This window comes from Natator depressus, chromosome 2 (assembly GCF_965152275.1).
Source record: "Natator depressus isolate rNatDep1 chromosome 2, rNatDep2.hap1, whole genome shotgun sequence".
NCBI lineage: Eukaryota > Metazoa > Chordata > Testudines > Cheloniidae > Natator > Natator depressus.
The window spans coordinates 42,451,806-42,473,977 of NC_134235.1; the positions used below are offsets into that span (position 1 = coordinate 42,451,806).

The 22,172-nt window shown below is 42.1% G+C and overlaps 2 protein-coding genes across 2 annotated transcripts in view; both read left to right on the top strand.

The window, feature by feature from the left end:
• The window catches only part of RAD54B (RAD54 homolog B), a 127,997-nt gene that overhangs the window by 41,288 nt on the left and 64,537 nt on the right, over positions 1–22,172 (top strand). The window lies entirely within an intron of this gene.
• On the top strand, positions 1,651–17,952 carry FSBP (fibrinogen silencer binding protein). Its single transcript, XM_074944090.1, has 2 exons — positions 1,651–2,128; positions 16,995–17,952. The coding sequence occupies exons 1-2, from the start codon at positions 1,758–1,760 to the stop codon at positions 17,512–17,514; spliced, it is 891 nt and encodes a 296-aa protein (XP_074800191.1). The 5' UTR covers positions 1,651–1,757; the 3' UTR covers positions 17,515–17,952.

A 22,172-nucleotide genomic window follows, 5' to 3' on the forward strand; every position in this document is an offset into this window, starting at 1 on the left:
TCAGCAAATACCATTGTTCCCATAGAGTCATTCATAATTGATGGCCCTCTCATTCAGGGTCAGACACCTTAATCTTTCACACTAGACATTACTATAGGCAAAGAGCAAAGCATGGGAAAAAGAGGGCAAGTTAAGCATAAAAAGCAATGTTTTTACCAAGTGCTCACACTCCAAATAAGAGTTTTTGTTTCTCAAGTTCCATCTACAATGGGCTTCAAACCTTTCTTAAGAAACTCTATTTAATCTTGCTTTGAATGCAGCCCCGGACAAATGAATCAGCACACTCCTACCTAGATCTGTCTTTATTGCCTTTAGATACTTTTAACTATAATTGGATTTCTTCCCCTTCACCCCATCCCAGCCGACATTTTTCAAGAATAAACATGGTAAGCTTGAGAAGCTGTTACCAATATCCCTTCAAATCAAACTCGTTTTCAAGGTCTTGACTTTTCAGTCATGGACCTCCTTTTTCAAACTTGGTGCTCAGAACTGTACACAGTAACCCCCTACAAGCTCCCCCTTTTTAAGTGGAACCATTCTTTTCCTTAGCTTTGTAAGTTCTTTTGTTTCTCAGATTTTGTTGGTTTAATTTAAACCATGGATGTTTAAAACCTGGTATATGTATTTTTAAATAATTTTTTTGAAAAATATTAGCTATGCAGAATGATTAGCACTGGTACAGTATGCACATCTTGTTAATAAAAATATTTGACACTGAAAGAATGCTTCAAAGTATTATCATAAAAGTAGATTTTTTTTTTCCTGGTGGATAGTATGAAAATCCCAGTATCCACACACTGTAATACACTCAGTAAATCTGTCATGACTGAATGTAACCTTTATTACATGCAGACTGGGAGTTAGATCATGCCATTTCTTAGGCACTGCAGACTGAATGTTGATGACATACACATTACAGGACAGGCATGTTTTAGCAGGGCACAGCTGCAGGCAGAAGCTAAAGGACAATTCATTGTTCATGTATATCTCTTTTTTGTTTTTGCTCTAGATAAATGTTTTATCATTAACAGACTGCTTCTTTAAAACGCCTGTGTGTAGGTAGCTAAAGCAGCCTGCAAAATGCAGGAGAAGCTTAGCTTTACTGTGAAGTCTGAGTCTGAGTGTAACCTAACTAGCTAGAGGATATGCAATTCCTGATTGACAGCAGGACTAGCATTATGCAAATGCTGTAAGAGCGAACAGCAGCTGGGGAACAGTGATCAGGGGCTCTGTTAGGGATCTCTCTACACACGCCACACTTATCTCTCTAGTTTTTATCTCTTCTGCTGTTGTGTTTCATTTCAACAATCAATAAATTACACAAAACAATTGTTGCTTTTTTGACAATATTAAATTTAAAATCTCAGAGCAGTTTCAGCTTTTCAGCTAGAGATCTGTGAGAGTTTTTTACTCAAGCTAAATTGGTTAAATTTCAGCTGGGTAACGTGCTTATCTTTAAACCTTTCTGTTTTTAAATCCTGTGTGTCTGGTCCCTTCATACTAAAGTGTATTTTGCTTGTTTCTTCCCGTCGTCTTCAGTCTGAAGCCTTATGTAGGTCAGGCTTGGCTTAAGCAGATTTCCTGAACCTGCGTCAGCTTAAGCTGAAGGAATTTTAATAAACCCTCCCTTGTAGGCGTGGGCCTAAATGAGACTAGCCTAGTTAAGCCTGATCTTTTTCTGTTTGTGAAAAAGAGCTGAGCAGAGCTAGGGACTGCATGGTGGTTTCAAAAACTGCCTCCTTAATTCAGAGATAACAATGGTTGGGAAGGCCAGATCTTCTAATTTTACCTTATCTGAAAAGCTTGATTTGCTAAAACTTGTGAAGCCGTATGTTAAAATTCTTGAAGAACATACCAATAAGCATTCAGTAATAGTGGAAAAAAACAAATGCTGGGATATCATAGCTGATAACTACAATGCCATCGGAGTAGATCGTCCTCCTCGTACTGCACAGGGCCTGCGCACGCTGTACAAGAGGCTCAAAGAATATGCCAAACAGGAGCTATTGCAGCAAAAGGAGACTCATTCAGATTATAAAAGCAGCATTTCTGAGCCAACCAAGAAAGTTGTGGAGATGATTCCACAGATTTCCAGTGTGTGTTTAAGAGACAGGAGCAGTTTACAAAGGTGAGATTCATTTTACTTTGTTATTAAATTAAAATTATAGCGCCTCCTACCTACTCTATATGTCTTATTCTTAACTTGAGTTCAGTGTCCTAAAGCAAATACCCACAACAGAGCTGAAAAGGATTGGAAACAATAGCAAGATACTATTTCCTTTGTTTTATGGTGACTTAACATTGCATTCTATTTTCAGCTGTGTTTCAAAGCTTGTTTCAGTGTCTTGTGTCATATTCTGGAAGGTGAGGGTTAAGAGGGAATCACAGAGAAATAGTAGCTCCAACCTCTACCCCTCCCTCACCTTTTAATAGGCAGATTATTCAAACACTGAAGAAGTGATGGCTATTCTCCTCCATTTAAGGTAATACTGCAGTCATCTTGCTGCATATAAAACTATTACCAGTTTACATAAGATCCATATAAAGTTCAGGGAACAAAGAAATCTATTTCGTATACCTTGTCTGTATCATAAATTATTCTATTAGGCAAATATTGAATATGTTTTAATTGAATCCAGATCTTAAGTACTTTGTCTCCATACAGTAAAGTGCCTTTAACAATACAAATAGATTTTTACAGATTACCTTTCCTTCACTTGCTGACATTTTCTGAAACCAGAGCAAAGCTAATTGCAAAATAAACTGTAAATAACAATACATGTATTGTATGCTAGGCAGTTTGGAAGCATATAGACAGAGACTGAGGAGCTACAGAATCAGAAGTTTTCTCTTTTGTAGTTCTTTAGTGCTCCATGAAGTAAGAGACTGTCTAGATTTGAATCAGACATAGTACAAGCAGGCAGTGGGCAAGCTTCTCCCCACAGCTGCTATAATGCCCCTCAGATCAGACTTGCAACACACTCTACTGGTACAGTATTGATCTTTTCAGGATCAGAAACTGCCAGGGTCAGATTTTGCTTCCTCTGGATGCAGATATTTTAAACTAACAAGGATAAAAGTAAACATGATAAAGCTACATTTTTACATTATTTTCACTAACAGATCAAAATAATATGTGAAGTTGGCTTCCCATTAATCAGATACTACTTATAGTTGGTTGGTGCAACAGCTAAGTGTTCTAAGGGAAGCTGGCATGTGCACACAGGGGAAGTTTGATTCATGGTGCCAATGACTGAACTGAATGGTAACAATTGTCTAAATCCTAATGTGCCAGATGCTCTTAAAAAAAAAAAAATAACATGCTCTTGTGGGGCTTTGTTGTAAAGAAATCTGTAAAAGCAGTGCAGCCTAGTTGCTACTGGTGAATGCCCATATAGGTAAAATTCAAAAGATCTTATAAAAAACAAAACAGCCTTTTTAATTAGGTATAAAAGTGATGTTTTGATCACCACCTCCTGTAATGAAAAAATTAGTCTGAGAACTATAGATGTTACCGGGACTAGTGTACAGTAATGGTGCTTTTCATGCACAGCATATTCAAGAGCCAGTGCTCTCCATAATTTGACTCCTGCAACTCAAACATATTTGAAATCTGTTAGTACTCTGAGAACAGTGAATTGGGGCCCAAAATGATTTCCCCTAATATACCAGTTGGTGCACTAAGTATTGGAGAAATACTTTTAAATAATTTATGCAAAATGCACTATTATTTTGTATTCTTTCATTTTAACCCTGAATTACACCCCCCCACCCAAACATAACCAGTTTTAACCCATTAGAACATGACTTAGTTTTTGGAGGTATATATAAGTAGGTGACAAAGTCCTAATGTCACCTGGTATCTGGTAAGAAATTCTTACCTTAATTTAATTTAATTAAACAAAACCTGTGAATCATGGGTGCCTCAGGGTTATAAATACCACCCCCATTATGGTAACTGTTATTTCCCTTTCTTTCAGTGGAGTTGGCAGGAGTCCCATTATAACTGCCAAAGAAGAGCTTCTCTTATTACAGTTCCTTCTTTCTGTTTTCACCTTCTATCTTACTGTTGTTTAGCTCTTAAGAAACTAACTAGAAATAGGTTTAGAGTAGCCCAAGAAAGCTTATGCTCTAATAAATTTGTTAGTCTCTAAGGTGCCACAAGTACTCCTGTTCTTTTAATGAGAAATAATCCACAGGTCTGAGTCACATGGAGGCTTAGCATTTTGCTAGTTTCTTGGTGGGGTCCACTGTAGTGGATCAGTGTAGATTTCTCACCATTGGGCTGTTCTAGACCATATCAACTCCCAGTCAACCTCACCTCCCCTTTCTGGGAGCCTCTCTTTCTCTTTAGCTTGACCTGCTTCTCCTGATACTTGTTTCCACCCCTTGCCTCAGGCTAGGAACAGCAAGGAAGGGTGAGGAAGGCCACATTAGGAGCTGAGGCTATGGCAGGAAGAAAAACAGCATGTAGCCAGCAGTGGAGAAGAGACTGTCAGTTGTACTTGGCAGTGGGAATGGAGCGTGATGCTCTGTGCTTGCTTGGGGAGAGAAACATTACTGGTTGGAGGGCACAAGAGGCTCAAGAGAGAGTGAAGTTTTTGGGTGAAGTGAGAGGGAATGAGGTACTATATTTATTATAAGTGAAGCAGGAAACAACACCTATAATTAGGATTGCCCAACACTTCTCATTTTAAGACCTGTTTTCAATTGCTTATAACTTTGCCAAACTTTAATAATTTGGGTTGAAAGTTTCCATACCAAGTGCTAGCCTTGGGCTGAATTTTTTTTAATTCTGTGTTTGTACAGTACCTAATGTACAAATAATAATTTTCATTAAGAACCTCTACTGCCTCCATGCTTTAAAGCAGGATGGTCGCCCTGGTGTCAGTGATGTGCCTTTTGCCATCCTTATGAAAATCCATCCAAATTAGGCTCAATTAGGATCCCCTGAAAATCTATTTGCACATATTCAATAGAGGCTTGTTACCATGTGGCAGCTTAATACTCTGAAAATTCTTTCTGGGCCCGCTCCAGCCTGAAGCTGCAGGGGCTGAGCAGGACTGGGAGAGACTGGGAGGAAGGGGTGGGGAGGTTGAGAGACTGGGGCATGGAGAAAGGGAGTGGGGGAAAGACTGTGACTGAGGACAATTACCCAGGGGCAGGGTGAAGAAGGGCTAGGAGCAGAGAAGATCAGACTTGCTAGGGGAGAATGGGAATGGGACAGAAAGATCTGTAACCACTAGACTACACTCTCCTTAGAATCTGAAATAACAAAAAATTCCAGCATTTCAGCATTCTTCTGCTATCAGGAAATATCTGTGAAACTGTCTGGCAAAACGTTTGCTTTATCTTCTCCTAATGACTAGCCCACGTACAGGATGAGAACCTACTGTGACTATCATTTACTCGGTTAACTCAAATGGCAGAGGTCTCTACTGTGGATCTAAGAGTTCCAGCCCTAGTGGTGAACAATGTGGGTGGCAGTATTGTTTCACATGCTGGAATTTTATTTTTTTAGTTTACTTTTTTAAAAATATAGTAAATTGCATACAAAAAGAATGTTAAGGTTGTAAAGTCAAGCACTCAAAAGTTAGGAAGTAAAAGAATTAAGGCCCATGCAACCTTAATTGTCCCCCTTTTGTGTATGTATTATAATACAGTCTTTAATTACATGATCACATATTATTTTTCCCACAGGACCCCTGCCTCATTCAGTGCACAAGATGTACACTGCTTACGGAATTAATCTGGGCTGTGTATTGAGTGAAGCAGTTGTCAGTAGGCCCCGGGCCTCATTTGTTGTACGAGTTGAAAGGTGTGTAGTGAATGAGGCAGGGTCTTGCGTGAAGAGAAAGGATGGTCTCATGGTTAAGGCATTTGAAAACTGGGTTCTATTCCTGCCTCTGCCACAGAGACCCTGATCCACACAGGGATTTAGGTGTTGTAACACTCAGCATTGCAATGCTTCACTTTCAGGTTCCTAGAAAACCACTATCATCACTGGGATCCACAAAGCCTGAATTAGGTGTCTATGCTCCCTATACAATGCATAGGGAGAAATAGGTGCCTAAGAATGGGATCCACAAAAGCCCGCACACTAGACAGGGAGTTGCCTAAGCTAGCTAATGGGAGATGCTGGCAAGAAGGGTGTGTCCTAAGCCTTCCCCTCTCATGAAGTTAGGCACCTCCCTGTAGTTGAGATCTAGGTGCCTATCTCTGCATTCTACAGCCAGAAGTCCCTTTCTTGAGGGGCATGGAGAAAGGGAGTGGGGGACAGTCAGGCAGTTTAGTTGCCTAAGCAAAAAAATGGAGAAGGAGGTGGATGTGTCTCCTTTATGACTTTTAGCTCAGTGGTTAGAGCACACACCCAGGATGTGGGAAACCAGGGTTCAATTCCCCCTTATGTATGATGGGAAGAAAGGATTTGAGCAAGGGTCTCCTACCTCTTAGGAGAGTACCATAACCACAGACATATGGAATATTCTGATGTGGGGCTTCCTCAGTCTCTTCTATAGAATCTGTTCCTCCACTTTGGGTAAATAATTAGAGTCATTGGGGCAGAGTGAGAGAGCGAGACTAACTCTATAGCTTGGTGGTTAGGGCACCCACCTGACAGATAGGTGACCCAGGGTGTCTAGTTCCCCTGTTTGGGTTGCATAGGGAAGATAGGTAGGGCACTACCTCATTTCCCTTACTTTGTGGATTTTGCTGGGGCTTAGGCATGAGCTAGATTTCTGGACTTCTAGAGTGAGGCTGCAGTGTACATGCTCAAAGTGAGAAAACATAGGCATCTACCATAAAAACATTATTCATTGAGTGAGTTTTGGTGCCTATGGGATTACGCAGCAGCTGAGACAGGGAACTGTGGGTTGCAGTGATGCCTAAAACTGGGATTTAAGCATCTAAGTCCCTTTGTGGATCTTATGTGATGCTAGGCAACTCACTTAAACTAAACTTTTCACAGGTTGCCAGTAACTGTGGTCATGTCTACGCTACCACTTATGTCGTCAAAATTTATGTTGCTCAAGGGTGTGAAAAAAACATATCTCTGAGCGACGTAAGTGTCACTGGCATAAGTGGTAGTGTGCACAGCGCTCCTGCCAACATAGCTACCACCGCTCATTGCAGGTGGTTTAATTATGTTGATGGGAGAGCTCTCCCATCAGCATAGAGCAAGTACAGTAGAGATCTTACAGTGGAGCAGCTGCATTGGTACAGCTGTGACACTGTAGGGTCTCTAGTGTAGACATAGCCTATGTGTTCCTAATTTTCTGGATGCCCAAGTTGAGAAATGTGGGGCTAGATTTACAGAAGTGCAGAACACTCAAGCTGAAACTGAAGACAAGAGCTGTGCTTTAAAGAAATAAAGTGCTATAAAATTAATGCTAAGTTCTGTAAAAAAAAAAAAAAAAAAAAGAGGCCATAGGCCCTCAAATTGGGCATCCGAAATTAGTGGACACTTTTGACCTTAACCTCTCTGTGCCTCTGTCATAAATATAAAGGGAAGGCTAACCACCTTTAAATCCCTCCTGGCCAGAGGAAAAACCCTTTCTCCTGTAAAGGGTTAAGAAGCTAAAGATAACCTCGCTGGCACCTGACCAAAATGACCAATGAGGAGACAAGATACTTTCAAAGCTGGAGGGGCGGAAAACAAAGGGTTCTCTCTCTCTGTCTGTGTTGTCTTTTGCTGGGACCAGAGCAGGAATGCAGGTCAGAACTCCTGTAAAAAGTTAATAAGCAATCTAGTTAGATATGAGTTAGATTCTGTTTTGTTTAAATGGCTGATAAAATAAGTTGTGCTGAATGGAATGTATATTCCTGTTTTTGTGTCTTGTTGTAACTGAAGGTTTTGCCTAGGGGGATTCTCTATGTTTTGAATCTGATTACCCTGTAAGGTGTTTACCATCCTGATTTTACAGAGGTGATTCTTTTACCTTTTCTTTAATTAAAATTCTTCTTCTAAGAACCTGATTGCTTTTTCATTGTTCTTAAGATCCAAGGGTTTGAGTCTGTGTTCACCTGTGCAAATTGGTGAGGATTTTTATCAAGCCTTCCCCAGGAAAGGGGGTGTAGGGCCTGGGGGGATTTTGGGGGGAAAGACGTTTCCAAGTGGGCTCTTTCCCTGTTATATCTGTTAGACGCTTGGTGGTGGCAGCAATAAAGTCCAGGGACAAAAGGTAAAATAGTTTATACCTTGGGGAGGTTTTAACCTAAGCTGGTAAAAATAAGCTTAGGGGGTTTTTCATGCAGGTCCCTACATCTGTACCCTAGAGTTCAGAGTGGGGAAGGAATTTTGACAGCCTCAGATCTAGAGCCCTGCAAATCCGCAGGTATCCACTTTATATCCGTGGACCCTTTCTGCGTATAGCGGATGCGGATACAAATTTTGTATCCGCTCAGGGCTCTGACTGTAAGAGCCGGGTGGGCAGCTGTGAGGAACCATGGCACGGATCCTCAGGGACACTGAGCGGAGAGGCTGGGGGGCAGGGACACTGGGCTGGGGGCTAGGGGGCAGGGACACTGGGTGGGGGATGGGACATTTGGCGGAGGGGCAGGGACACTGGGTGGGGAGTGGGGGGCTGTGGCTCCCCACAGCTGCCAGTGCAGCTCTCCCTGACCCAGAACTGGCAGGGAAGGGGGGGTGGCTCAAAGCTGCAGTCTGGCCATGGTAAGAGCTGCGTGGGGAGCTGCGGCGGATCCTCCACCTGCCCTGGGTGGGGGGCCCGAGCAGCCCCCGGGCAGCTCCACAGGTCTTCCCCCTCCCCTGGCCAGGCCAGTGTGGAGCCCAGACAGAGAGCTGCAGGGAGCCGCGGCAGACCCCCCTTCTGCCCTGGGCAGGGGGCCTGGCAGCCCCGGGGCAGCTCCACAGGCTCCCCCCACCCCCTCGCCAGGCCAGTGTTTAGCCCAGCCAGGGAGCCGTGGGGAGCCGCGGTGGACCCTCCACTTGCCCGTGGTGGAGGGGCTGAGAGTAGCTCCCAGCCATCTTCCCCCCCAGTCGAGGGCAGGTAGAGGGTCCGCAACTCTGCATGGGGCTCCCCACAGCAGCCCACGTGGCTCTCACCGACTGGGCTCTTGCAGGGGGATGCCTCGGAGCCTCAGCCCAGCACCCAGTGTAGAGCCATGCAAATCCACGGATATCCACAGATAATTTTTGCGGATCGGATGCACGTACACATTTGTGTAGCCACACAGGACTCTAGGCAGATCCTCATCTGTAAAATGGGAATAATAATACTGTAACACCACTTTCATGGGAGTGTTTTGAAAATAAATTCATTAATATCTGTGAAGCATTCAGATTCTGTAGAGATAAGCACCATAGAAAAGTCCATAAGGAAGTTAATAATTCTGTCTTCAGAGCAGGATTTAAAAAGTGTGCAGTAAATATGGCCTAGGGCCACACATTCAGCAAGGAGGATAACCAAAATATTGAATAGCTGATCATTAAGTAAGCATCATCCATCCTATGCACTGAAGAAGAGAGGGGTCTTCTTCAGTGAAAAAAATAATTTGTAATCATTTAATTTGTAATAATTTGGGAAAAAAATAATTTGTAATCATGTAATTAAAAACTATATCATAATGCATATGCACTAGGGGGGCAATTAAGAGTGCATGGGTCCTAATTCTTGTACTACTTAACTTTCTTGGCTGGCCGGCCAGCCTTCCTCCTCCCTGACTGTGATTTTCCACCTGTACTCCGTGCTATGACTCTCTTGCTACCTTACAGCTACTCAGGTCACACAGACAGACACACACACACACTGCAAGAGAAAAAATAATGCAGGCAGAAGTCCAGCAAAGTGGGGGGCTCTCCAGTTTATTTCATTTAATGCAGCATGTATGATTACTTCCTTGTGGGTAGGTAGCAAATGTGTGCATTTGGTGCAAGTGACTCATGGCCCATAAAGTTCATGCCTGGGCTCTTCAGACCAGAATGGCTTAATTGGAGGAGCTAAGGGAGACAGAGGTACATAGATGAGACTTTCTGGGATGCAGTAGAGTGGTCCCACCCCTTCATCTGTCAGTTGAGGAGGATGAAATCTCAGGGAAGGAGAACATCAAGCTGGAGCAGAGGGAAACAATCCCATAGTTGGAACCTTCCTTCCAGATGATGTCCTGGTATCTTCTCACACTGAGGATACCTCTCTGTGGGAGGGGACCCCTTTTATTAGGAAAAGACAGGTAATTGTAATGGGGGATTTAGTTATTAAAAATATAGATAGTTGGATTTGTGATGACTGGGAGAACCATGTGGTGAATAACCTGCCAGGTCTGAAGACCTCACAAGACATCTAGACAGACTTCTGTGCAGTGCTGGGGAGCACGTAGGTACCAGGAACATAGGGAAAGGTAGGAGAGAGGTCCTAAAGGCCAAATTCAGGCTGCTAGGCAAGAGATTAAAGTCCAGGACCCATTAGTAGCATTCTCTGAAATGCTTGCAGTTCCACATGCAGGGCTAGTTAAACAAATAGAACTGCAGGGTCTCAGCATATGGATGAGGTGATGGAGTTTGGAGGAGGGAGTTGGGTTTATTAGGAACTGGAGAATCTTTTGGGAAAGGAGGCTCTATACAGGTAGGATGAGCTCCACCTATACCAAAATGGAACCAGATTTCTGGAATGTAAAAAAAAGAGGAGTTTTAAAATTAAGAAAGCTGACAGATGTGGAAGAACACATGGTTCAGACAGACACACCCCTTAGGGGAGGATTTATTAAAGGGAATGCTTTAAAACCTAGTAAAGAGAAGAGGATAGAAGTTGATAAAGTACAGGTAGGATCTGAAGAGAAACAGTTAAATGAAAGAGTGCCTTTCAGTTACATCACATGAAGGCAAACAACTAAATATTGACAAAATTTAAAATTGTTTGTATATTAATGCAAGAAGTTAAAAAGCTAAGATGAGTGAACCTGACTGCCTGGTATTAAATAAGGCTATTGATACAGTAGTCATCACAGAAACTTGGTGGAATTATGATAATCCGTGGGATGCAGGAATATCGGTACAAAATATGTAGGAACGACAGAGTAGATTGTGCTGGTGGGGGAGTGGCACTACATGTGAAAGAAAGCATGGAGTCAAATATAGTAAAAATCTTGAATGAATCAAACAATACTATAGAATTTCTGTGGATAGAAATTCCATGCTTGAATAATGAGTATAGCGGGAGGAACATACCACCGCCTGGCCAGGATGGTTATTGTGATTGAGAAGTACTCATGGAGGTTAGAAGTCTTCAAAAACAGAACAGTTAAAACCTCAAAATAAGGGGAGATTTCAACTATCCTCATATTGACTGGAAGCATGTCACCTCAGGACGGGATGCAGAGAGAAAATTTCTAGACACCATTAAGTGACGACTTGTTTGAGCAGCTAGTCCTGGAATCCACAAGGGGATGGGCAATTATTGATTTAATCCTAAATGGATCTGGCCCAGAAAGTGATAATACAATAAAAGCTGTTTTATCTGGCACTTCACCAACCGGAAAGCTCTATAAACCGGGATTTGAGCTTCATTAAAATTCTGGTTTATAGTCCGGTTGGTGCAGAGCTCACAAGGGGTTGGGGTACAGGAAGGGGTTTGGAGCGTGGGCTCTGGGAGGGAGTTTGGGTGCGGGAGGGGGCTTGGGGTGCAGGAGGGGATGCATAGTGCTGGATCCAGGAGCCACTCACCTCGGGTGGGTCCCCGCAAGCGGCGACCTGTCCCGGCTGCTCCTAGGCGGACGCGCGACAGACGGCTCTCTGCACTACCTCACCCCAAGTGCTAGCAATGCAGCTCCCATTGGCTGGGAACCGTGGCCAATGGGAACTGGAGGGGCAGCTCCTGTGGGTGAAGGCGGCGCGCAGAGCTGCTTGCTGCACCTCCGTTTTTAGGAGCAGCCGGGACAGGTCACAGCTTGCAGGAGCCGCCTGAGGTGAGCAGCCCCCGGATCTGGCATCCCGCATCCCCTCCTCTGCACCAAACCCCCTCCCGTACCCAAACTCCCTCCCTCTTACTTAACCGGCATTTTTCACTTACCCGCACCCCCCATTCCCCCAACATGCCAGATAAAACAGCTTTTACTGTACCTGAACCACTTGGTAATAGTGACCATAGTGTAATTAAGTTTAACATCCTTTTAAGGGGAAAAATACCAGAGAAATTAACCACAGTAGCATTTAACTTCGGAGCTACATAAAAATGGGGACGCTAGCTATAACGAACAGTCACAAGTTAAATGGCTGCAAGCTGCATGGAAAGTTTTTTAAAACACCATAATAGAGGCTCAAATTAAATGTGTACCCCCAATAAAAACAAACTACAAGATGACCCCCCCCAAGCCATCATGGCTAAACAATAGAGTAAAAGAGGTGGTTAGAGACAAAAAGGCATCTTTTAGAAATTGGAAGTCAAATCCTAGTGATGAAAATAGAAAGGAACATAAACTCTGGCAAGTCAAGTGTAAAAGTATGCTTAGGCAGGCCAAAAGAGAATTTTGAAGAGCAACTAACAAAAGACACAAAAACTAAAACCATTTTTGCTGTTAAGTACATCTGAAGCAGGAAGCCTGCCAAACAATCAGTGGGGCAACTGGACAATTGAGCTGCTAAAGGAACACTCAGAGAAGACAAGGCCATTGCAGAGAAACTGAATGAACTCTTTGCATTTGTCTTCACTGCAGAGGGTAAGAGGGAGATTCTCACACATGAGACATTCTTTTTAGGTGACAAATCTGAGGAACTGTTCCGGGTTGAGATGTCAATAGAGAAGGGTTTGGAACAAATTGATAAATTAAACAGTAATAAGTCACCAGGACAAGGTGGTATTCACCCAAGAGTTCTGAAGGAACTCAAATGTGAAATTGCAGAACTACAAACTGTGGTCTGTAACCTATCATTTAAATCAGCTTCTGTCCCAGATAACTGGCAGATAGCTAATGTGACACCTTTTTTTAAAAAAAGGCTCCAGTGGTGATCCTGGCAATTACAGGCCAGTAAGCCTGACTTCAGTACCCGGCAAATTGGTTGAAGCTATAGTAAAGAACAGGATTATCAGACACATGGATGAACATAATAAGTTGGGGAAGAGTCAACATGACTTTTGTAAAGGGAAGTCATGCCTCACCAAACTATTAGAATTCTTTGAGGGGGTCAACAAACGTGGACAAGAGTGATCTATTGGATATAGTGTATTTGGATTTTCAGAAATCCTTTGACAAGGTCCCTCACCAAAGGCTCTTAAGCAAACTAAGCAGTCATGGATAAGAGGGAGGGTCCTCTCATGGATTAGTAACTGGTTTAAAAATAGGAAACAAAGGGTAGGAATAAATGGTCACTTTTCGGGGTGGAAAGAGGTAAATAGCAGGGTCTCCCAAGGATCGGTACTGGGACCAGTGCTGTTTAACATATTCATAAATGATCTGGAAAAAGGGGTTAACAATGAGGTGGCAACATTTCAGATGGTCCAAAATTACTCAAGATAGCTAAGTCCAAAGCAGACTCTGAAGAGTTACAAAGGGATCTCACAAAACTGGGTGACTGGGCAACGAAATGGCAGATGAAATTCAATGTTGATAAATGCAAAGTAATACACATTGGAAAACATAATCCCAACTGTACAGCCAAAATATTGGGGTCTAAATTAGTTATCTCTTAAGAAAGAGATCTTGGTATAGTTGTGGCTAGTTCTCTGAATACATCTGCTCAATATGCAGCAGCAGTCAAAAAAGCTAACAGAGTGTTAGGAACCATTAGGAAGGGGATAGATAAGAAGACCCAAAATATCATCATGCCACTATATAAATCTGTGAGTACAGTGTGCAGTTCTAGTAAATCCATCTAAAAAAACTAAGATATACTAGGATTCAAAAAAATACTGCGAAAAGCAACAAAAATAATTATGGGTATGGAACAGCTTTTTTTTTGTTGTTGTTGGGGACCAGAGATTAAAAAGGTTGAAACTGCTCATCTTAGAAAAAGAGATGACTAAGGGAGGATATAATAGCAGTCTATAAAATCATGAACGATGTGGAGAAAGTGAATAGGGAAGTGTTATTTACCCCTTCACATAACACAGGAACTGGGGTCACCCAATGACATTAATAGGCAGCAAGTTAAAAACACAGGAAATAAAGTGCTTCTTCACACAGTGCACAGTTAACCTGTGGAACTCATTACCAGGGGATGTTGTGAAGGCCAAAAGTATAACTGAATGAAAGAATTAGATAAATTCATGGAGGATAGATCCATCAATGGCTATTAACTAGGAGGGTCAGAGACGCAGCCCCATGCTCTAAACCTCTGTCAGAAACTGGGATTAGATGACTGAGGATGGAGCACTCAGTAAATTTCATCTGGTACTGGACACTGTCAGAAGACAGGATGCTGGGCGAGATGGACCATGGTTCTGACCCAGTGTGGCCGTTCTTATGTACTTTTACAGAATTATAGTAATATTAAAATTGTCAGAACAGAAAGTCTGGACTGGGATCCAGTCTCTGATATTAGCCAATGCCTGATGCTTCGGAGGAACACACAAAACTTCCATTAGAAGTGGAAGAAAACTTCCATTGGAAATGCACTTGCCTGCTCATCAAGTGTAGGACTGCTCTGACTTGGGGCTTTGTTCTCTTCTCTTCAACAGGCAGAAGGTGCCCTAATCTGAGGCAGAAGTGTCTGCATGTCTATCAAATAGAGTGAATGGAGAGTCACCAAGTATTGATCAATGTATCCTAGAATTATATAGGTTAGAGATGGGAAACTATTATATTAGATTCTGTGACTTAAAGATAATGTACACATCTTAAACTCGAAGTACCTTGTATTCCACTTCATAACTCTAATCAGTGTACTTACAACGTGTTCTTATTCTGACAGTATCCTTTAAACCAGTATGCATACCACCTGTGGTACACACACAGTGGCTTGAGAACCAATGTATTAGATCCTCCAGTCCTTTTCCTGGGCAATACAGGATTGTTCCCAACAGTTCCTAGTGTATCATCCAGATTAATTTTAAGTATGAAGTGGTGTGGTTTCCACTACCATACTTTATGCCCTGAAACAGGAGGATTAGTCCTCATAACTTTTATTCTAGCTAATGTAATTTTATATGCTATTCTAATCCATATAAATGTTTAATCATTTTCAGTCTTATTAAGGTATTTGTTCCATATTCAGTAGCAGTGAGTTCCACAAAGTAATTACACTCTGTCTAAAAAGTATTATATTTTATCTATTTTTAAATTTACTTTCATTTAATGAACAGCATCTAATTTACTTGCTCTGCCCAAGATCTGTGGCAGAGTCTGGAATTAAGCCGGAGCTCTTGAGTCTGCCACAGATTTCTTCACGGGTCTTGGGCAAGTCATTTAATCTTTCTCTGCTCCATTTCCCTATCTAAGAATCTCATCAGACAAAATAATATTTATATTTTGAGATTCCATTTATTGGGAATTTTTTTTCTCTTAAAATTTGCTTTTGATCAACTTCTTGTAAGATAAATTAAGCGAAGAGACTTTAGTTAATATTAACATAGGAAAATACAATTTGTATACTTTATTCATATAAAATAGGAGCTATAACCCTTGAAAACTAAAGGTTTAAAGTGATGGGCTTATATGTTTTTCTACCAGGGCTGTTTTCAGAAATGAGTAGCACTCGAAGTCAGAGGAGGAGTGGATGAGGGTGGCGCTGGGGAGAGGAAGTATCAGCTGGCAGTGAAACTGTTTCAACAGGGACTACTTAAATCTAAATGCTCTTCTCTCTCTCTCATCTCACTCTGTTGTTAGTGCATAAGAGTTGCCTGCTTCTGTCACTTTCACTTTCTTCTCCTGCATTGCTCCCTTGCCTGCTTATCACTGATAGCTTTTGCTTTACCCATCCTGTGGGAGAAGAAGGGCCCACCAAGCTGGTTCTGTCTAATCTATGTAGCCTCCTTCATGGTAGAATATAATACCCAAAGGAGGAAGACAGAGTGAGAGAGAGACTATCTTTATGAGAGAGATAATCCCAGTCAGTGTACTGGTGAGGTTTTGCCTGTATTTTATCTGGCAGAGGGGCAACATTTTAAACAAATTATTCTTGATTAGCTATGTCACAGTTGCAGGATAACTGCACCTCTGTTCTCCCACAGTTGTCCCTCAAAGGCACCTACTTACAGGTTTCTGGCTCCCAGCCATCCCCCTCTTGGATGGAGACCCACATCTCACTCCCTCCTGAGCAGGGATTTTTAAGGCTGCACAGTTCCCTGCCTTACACTTTGATATCCCTACCAAGCCACACTGCCTTAAAAGGCCTGTGCTTTGTTTTCTGACCAGTGTGTTGCCCACAGTTATAAATTACCTCGCAACTCCTAAGCAAGTATATTTATTCTTAAGGTAAAAGCATTATAGGGGAAAACATATTAAAACAATAAAAGAACCTACACCTGGGCTAAAAAGGTTAGTAGAGGTCACCCCCAATTTCTGCTTATGGGCTCTGGTAAGTTTTAGTCCTTTTAAACCCACCTAACTGGGTTTTCCCGATGGTTATCATTTCATTTTAGATGCAGAACGGAGACAGGGCAGATCAGTTGCTTTTTTTTATACAGCTCAATCTTCTGATCTTGGTCCTCTGTGACAGGTAATCAACAGACTCCTCAGGGTGCACCCTTGAAAGACTGTTTTGGGGGTTTTTTTATGCATAACTGGAGTTGTGGAATTTGCATTAGCCTTTCCCTAGGGATTCCTCAGGAAATCCACTTAACACTTTTCTTCCCAAAAAGTACACATTTATTTGGCACAACTCAGTATAGTCTCTTGAAATCCTATATACTTCCCAGGGCTTACATCTGTCACCTCTCCCCACTAGGGAAGTTGCATACAGTCCTAGCTCACCTTAATAAAGTAAGGTCTTCCAAGATATATTGCAGGAAATTGCCATATTTATCACAAATTAAATTTGCTCCTATTTTTGTATATTATGGCTTTTGTTTACAGATAATGACTTAATATATATATATATGTTTTAGCGCTAATATAGATAAAGAAATGGTTGCTGGTACCAGTTCCCCACAAGCAGTATTGGATCACCATCCTGTCACAATGGAGTTGGAACCAGAAGAGGATGTCAAACCTCCTCCTTCCTTGGCTGTAGATTCACAGCAGAGTGAGGACTTAGAACAAGGAGAAGAACACCAATTGGTGCATGTTATGGAGAGATCTCCTTCAACTTCACTGTCTTCTGTTGATATGAGAATGATGTTGTCTTCATCTCCCATCCCAAGAAGAGATGATTTTTTTAGGCTCGAGGTTGGAGAACGCTTTAGGCCAGCATGTGGGTATGAGCCACAAATGTTGCAAATGCTGAAAGAGGAGCATCAGATAATCTTAGAAAATCAAAGGAAAATTGGGCTTTATGTCCAAGAAAAGAGGGATGGCTTGAAAAGAAAGCAGCAGCTGGAAGAAGAGCTATTGAAAGCAAAAATCAAAGTAGAGAAGCTGAAGGCAATAAGACTACGACGTGATCTGCCAGAATACAACAGTCTTTAAATATTTATCATCTCTGTCATATAATCTGAGATGTTTTATTCTCTGAGATACTTTATAATACATTCTTTTTGCCTAGCAAAATGATTTTTTATGTTAATTTGGATGGATCAAAATCTAGCCTTGAAAAACGAATGCATGTTTTCCATTTTGTTTATGTACATTAGCAAAAATGTCAAATGTCTTTCACAGGTTTGAGTCTTCTCAATATTTCTAGTCTGAAGTATAACCAGATACTGTAGCTCTGTGTGTAAGATAAAAAACTGCCTTTGGAAATCTTCCACTGATCTTTAATAGAGCTGGAACAAGCTAATGAAAATTTAGACAGGTGTTCTTAAAGGTGTTGATTTTATGCTTTATTCTTTTTTTAAAGCAATTCTTATTCTTTATGAAGTTATTTGAAGGTTAATAAATATATATAGAGAGAAGAAATAAAGGCCATGTTTCTTTATATATCTTTTTCACTCATTTTAAATTTGTAAAGCCTATGGCAATGATGAGATTTTGCTAATGTGTTATATTAGCTTGGAGAACATAGGAAACTGACTGGATTATTTTATTTTTTAATGCTCAACTGAGGAAAGGTTTAACACACATCTTTTTAAAATTTAACACCTTTTATAATATTCAGTGTATGAAAGTTTCCATATGATAATTTCAAAATAGAGATGCTGAAGGCAACATTTAAATTTTCAGAACTGCACGCATGCATAATTTGTGTGCACAGTTACTGTGATTGTGTATTCAATTGTGGTAATTACACTGGCAAGTGACTAGAAAGATATCTAATTTGTTCATTTCCATGCATAATTACTATGATACATGTGCAACCAAGACAGATGCGGGTGCATTTGGATCAACATCACTGTTATGCTATAGCTACCAAAATGCCATAGTTTCTCTACATAAATAATTTGTGACCCAAAATCCAAGTAAGATTCTTTATTATTTAGGATATTTTTTGTGAATGGTCTGACTTTTTTTTTTATTTATTTACAAATAAAAATCCCAGACACAAAAAATAAATCCATTCTCCTATCCTTCCTAGCAACATCCCTTGCTTGCAGTGTAGTCCCTATACTGTTATGACCACTATCAAGGAAGCAGAGAGGCAAATAAATGCCTGTCAATCATAGCTATTACATAAGCTCCAGACTGCCCATTTCTTCATGGTTCTTTGCCTTCTGCCCTCTGGAATCATGGAGCAGCACTTGCCTCAATCCTCTGACTCCATATTTCTTCTAACACTATTTTCCCTTCCTCCAACTTCTAGCACAAGAAAAGGATATGAAATACAGGGTAAAGGAAAAAGAGAGAAAACAAAGGAGATATCATTCTACCTGTGTCTGCTGTGTAGGGCCCCAGCAACACAGAGAGGACAAAAGCAGCAATAAGGAGGCCATTCCCTCCTATGACTGCTTCCACTCGTGACTCTATCCACCAATGCTCTTTAGATCAGCTGCTTTCTCTACCCACACAGTGTCTCTCCATATGGGTGAGGGGCAGTGCTCTGCATCAGTAGATGAGGTAAGCCCTGCTACTACTTATCAGTCTCCTGGGCCCCTCAGGATATCTTTGTAACCGCAGGTGTGACTGATAACACAGTCTGAAGACTGCAGGATTGCATAGGTTTAATTAAGGGCTTAACTGAGCCTAAAGAACCTCTATTTGTGATGCTGTTGTGAGAGATGGAGAGAAACCAGCTTGACTGTCAGAACCCAGGATGAGTTTGTGGAGTTATGTGAGGTAGCGGGTCGGGGGGAGGAAACAAATCTTTTACTTGCAACCTGAGGAAATCGGAATCAGTGAGATTCAATGAATATGGAACTCCACAAACCGTTTTTTTCCCCCTACAGTCACTTTAGGGTAGAGCAGAACTTTAAGCCCACGTCTACACTCACACTTATATTGACAAAACATATGTCGCTCAGGTGTGTGAAAAAAACACACACACGGGTGACATAAGTTTTGCCAGCGTAAGTGTTCATGTATACAGCACTGTGTCACTGCTCATTTAGGTGGTTTTATTAAGTTGACAGGAGAGATCTCGTGTAGAGCAGCTACATGAGCGATCTTACAGCAGCGCAGCTGCATCGGCACATCTGTGCCACTGTAAGTTCACTAGTGTAGACATGGCCTAAGATTAGAGCCCCATTCTCTCTATTGTGCCTTTTGTGTGCCTTGAAGGGTTAACTTCCAATAACTAGCCTTGATTTCAGTACACACCCTGGCCAACCCCAGCATTCTTCAATTCCAAGATACTGATATGTCTTGTAGAGCTGGAACCACTTCCACAGGACATTCATTTTCCTGAGCCTACAAGACTGAAAACTTTTTAAAAAATAAAAGGCATTCTTCCCGCTGTACTTTACCATCCAGGATGTGGCTTCTGAGGAATGGGAACCAGCATAAAGTAAATTTTCAGTGCCTACCTCATAGCATGGAAATACCTGGCTTTGCCGGAGAATCTAGATTCTGCTTATCCAGTGTTATGGGGTAGATGCCAAGTTGTTTCTATGTTCTTGTTCCAAGTTCTCATAGATGTGGTCCCACATTCAACAGAGGCCGGAATGAGGTCGAATAGGGCTTATGGTGTTGCAGCGGTTGTCTTGACTACAACCCACTCTACATTGGTTATCAGAGCCCGCCACATAGACTTTGGAAGCTTTTCGACATAAATGTCCATTTCTTTCAACATCTCTCTCTACAGATGTTATCTCTGTGAGGGCCAGAACCATGCAACTTTCCACTCTGTGCCAGCATCAGGTGGCTTCTCACCAGGAATGGAGAGGTAGATGCAAAGACCAATTGGCAGAATCTCCTCAGCGTTTTAGATTCTGGGAGGAAAAGAGTTGGGTGGATGAAGACATAATAGAATATGGAGGTCCCATGAAGACGCTTTCTCCACCATCCTCACTCCATATTATGATTGTTTTTTTTCTGTTCTGTTTGTAAGAGAAAGGAGTTTTCTCTTCTTCTTTGTGCTAGCGGCATCTTCTATCCAGAGACTTCTCATATTTCCAGTTTCCTTTTTTCTAATTTCATCATGGTGGAGCTTTCAATTCTTGGGTCATTTTGCAGTTTGCTTGCACCTTGTCATGTGGGTTTACTTCTACCTTCAGCCATCCTCCTTCAAATGTACTTTATTTTTTTTTCCATGGAAGATGTCCTTTCCTTCTCTTAGTCTATCAAGAAGGCAACCACATTTGGTGCTTCTCTCCCTCCAATTATTATGGGTCTGCACTTCTTCTCTAGCACCCATATCTGGGTTGCATCATCGCATTACCTGCCTCTTAGACTTGGGCATCTTTCATTTCTTAGAAAGTGTACCTTCACTATTGTTATGTTGCAGCTTTAAGGTGTATCTACACTGCAGCAAAAAACAAGCTGTGTTCACACTACAGTGGGTAGCTAAATATGGCAGTGAAAGGCTCTGGCCAGGGGGATGCAGCAGGGAGCTGAGGGAGCCTTTCCGCACTGAGGGAGTCTTTCACTGTGGCAACTTCCCACTCTGGCAACTTCCCACTTTCACTGCCATGGGGAGCTGCTGGAGTCTTTCCCCACTGTCTCCCTGCTGCCGGAGTCTTTCCCTGCTGCTGGAATCTTTTGCCACTCCCTCTCCACTGCATGAAAAGACTCCGGCAGTGGGGAGGCATCAGGACATTACACTGCTAAAAATAGCAGTATAGCTGTTGGAGGCACTGCTTCGGCATAAAGAGAGAGAGTTTTGGCATGTCTTGATGCGCCTAAACAGTGCCTCATTATCTAGAATGTTGTTTATACCCATTTGTGGGGGGGGCATGCAGTTTATGTACTCTACACACTGCCATCAGGAGTGTGCTGTGTAGGCATACCCTTAGGCAGTTCTTCCGGACCTGCAGTCTTAGGAACTTCTCTGTTCCAGTACACAGCCTAACTGAACTAACATATATGATCAGGCAGCTTGGAAAACACAGCACCATGTTCTGTCCTTCTCCCTCCCCAGTCTCTGTACCTTACCAGTGCCTCTGTCCCTGTCTGCCGCAGAAAAGTGTACCTCTAGCAAGGATGAGTGAGTGCAGCCTTCACCTTCGTGGGGTCTCCGAACAGTTTATTAGTATGCTTCCAGCAAGATAACCATACTAAACAAGTCCTGGAAAGAGCTGCAATCCCAATTTTGAGGGATCTATTCATTTGCTTGAGATTGAGGCAAGGAACTGTGATAGTGTTCCTCTCCTTTCCTCTTGACTCAGGACTTTGGAGAAAAATAAGACATGTCAGAAATGATACGACTGCCTCCTTTGTTGCTCTTCATCTTTGAGAACAGGAGTATCACCAAGTTCTCCTCCTTGATAAATGCCCTTCACCTGGAGCATATGTTCCAGAGACAAGTCAGTTTCCCCAGCTCATGTCACCTAGCCTTGACATCCTGGAAGCTGAATGAAGATGGTATTTCACTGTAGGATTTTTGGAGGATGTAGCTTGGGGTGTTTCCTCCTGGAGAAGGAATAAGAACATAAGAATGGCCATAGTGGGTCAGATCAAAGATCCGTCTGGCCCGGGGTGGGCAAACTTTTTGGCCTGAGGGCCACATTGGGGTGTGAAATTGTATGGAAGGCCGGGTAGGGAAGGCTGTACCTCCCCAAACAGCCTGGCCCCTGCCCCCTATCCGCCCCCTCCCA

What these genes read in the sequence shown, in the direction of transcription:
- FSBP (XM_074944090.1), top strand. Translation starts at nt 1,758, where the DNA reads ATGGTTGGGAAGGCCAGATCTTCTAATTTTACCTTATCTGAAAAGCTT. An exon ending in GACAGGAGCAGTTTACAAAG is followed by an intron (nt 2,129 to 16,994) that starts GTGAGATTCATT and finishes TATATGTTTTAG; the next exon opens with CGCTAATATAGATAAAGAAA.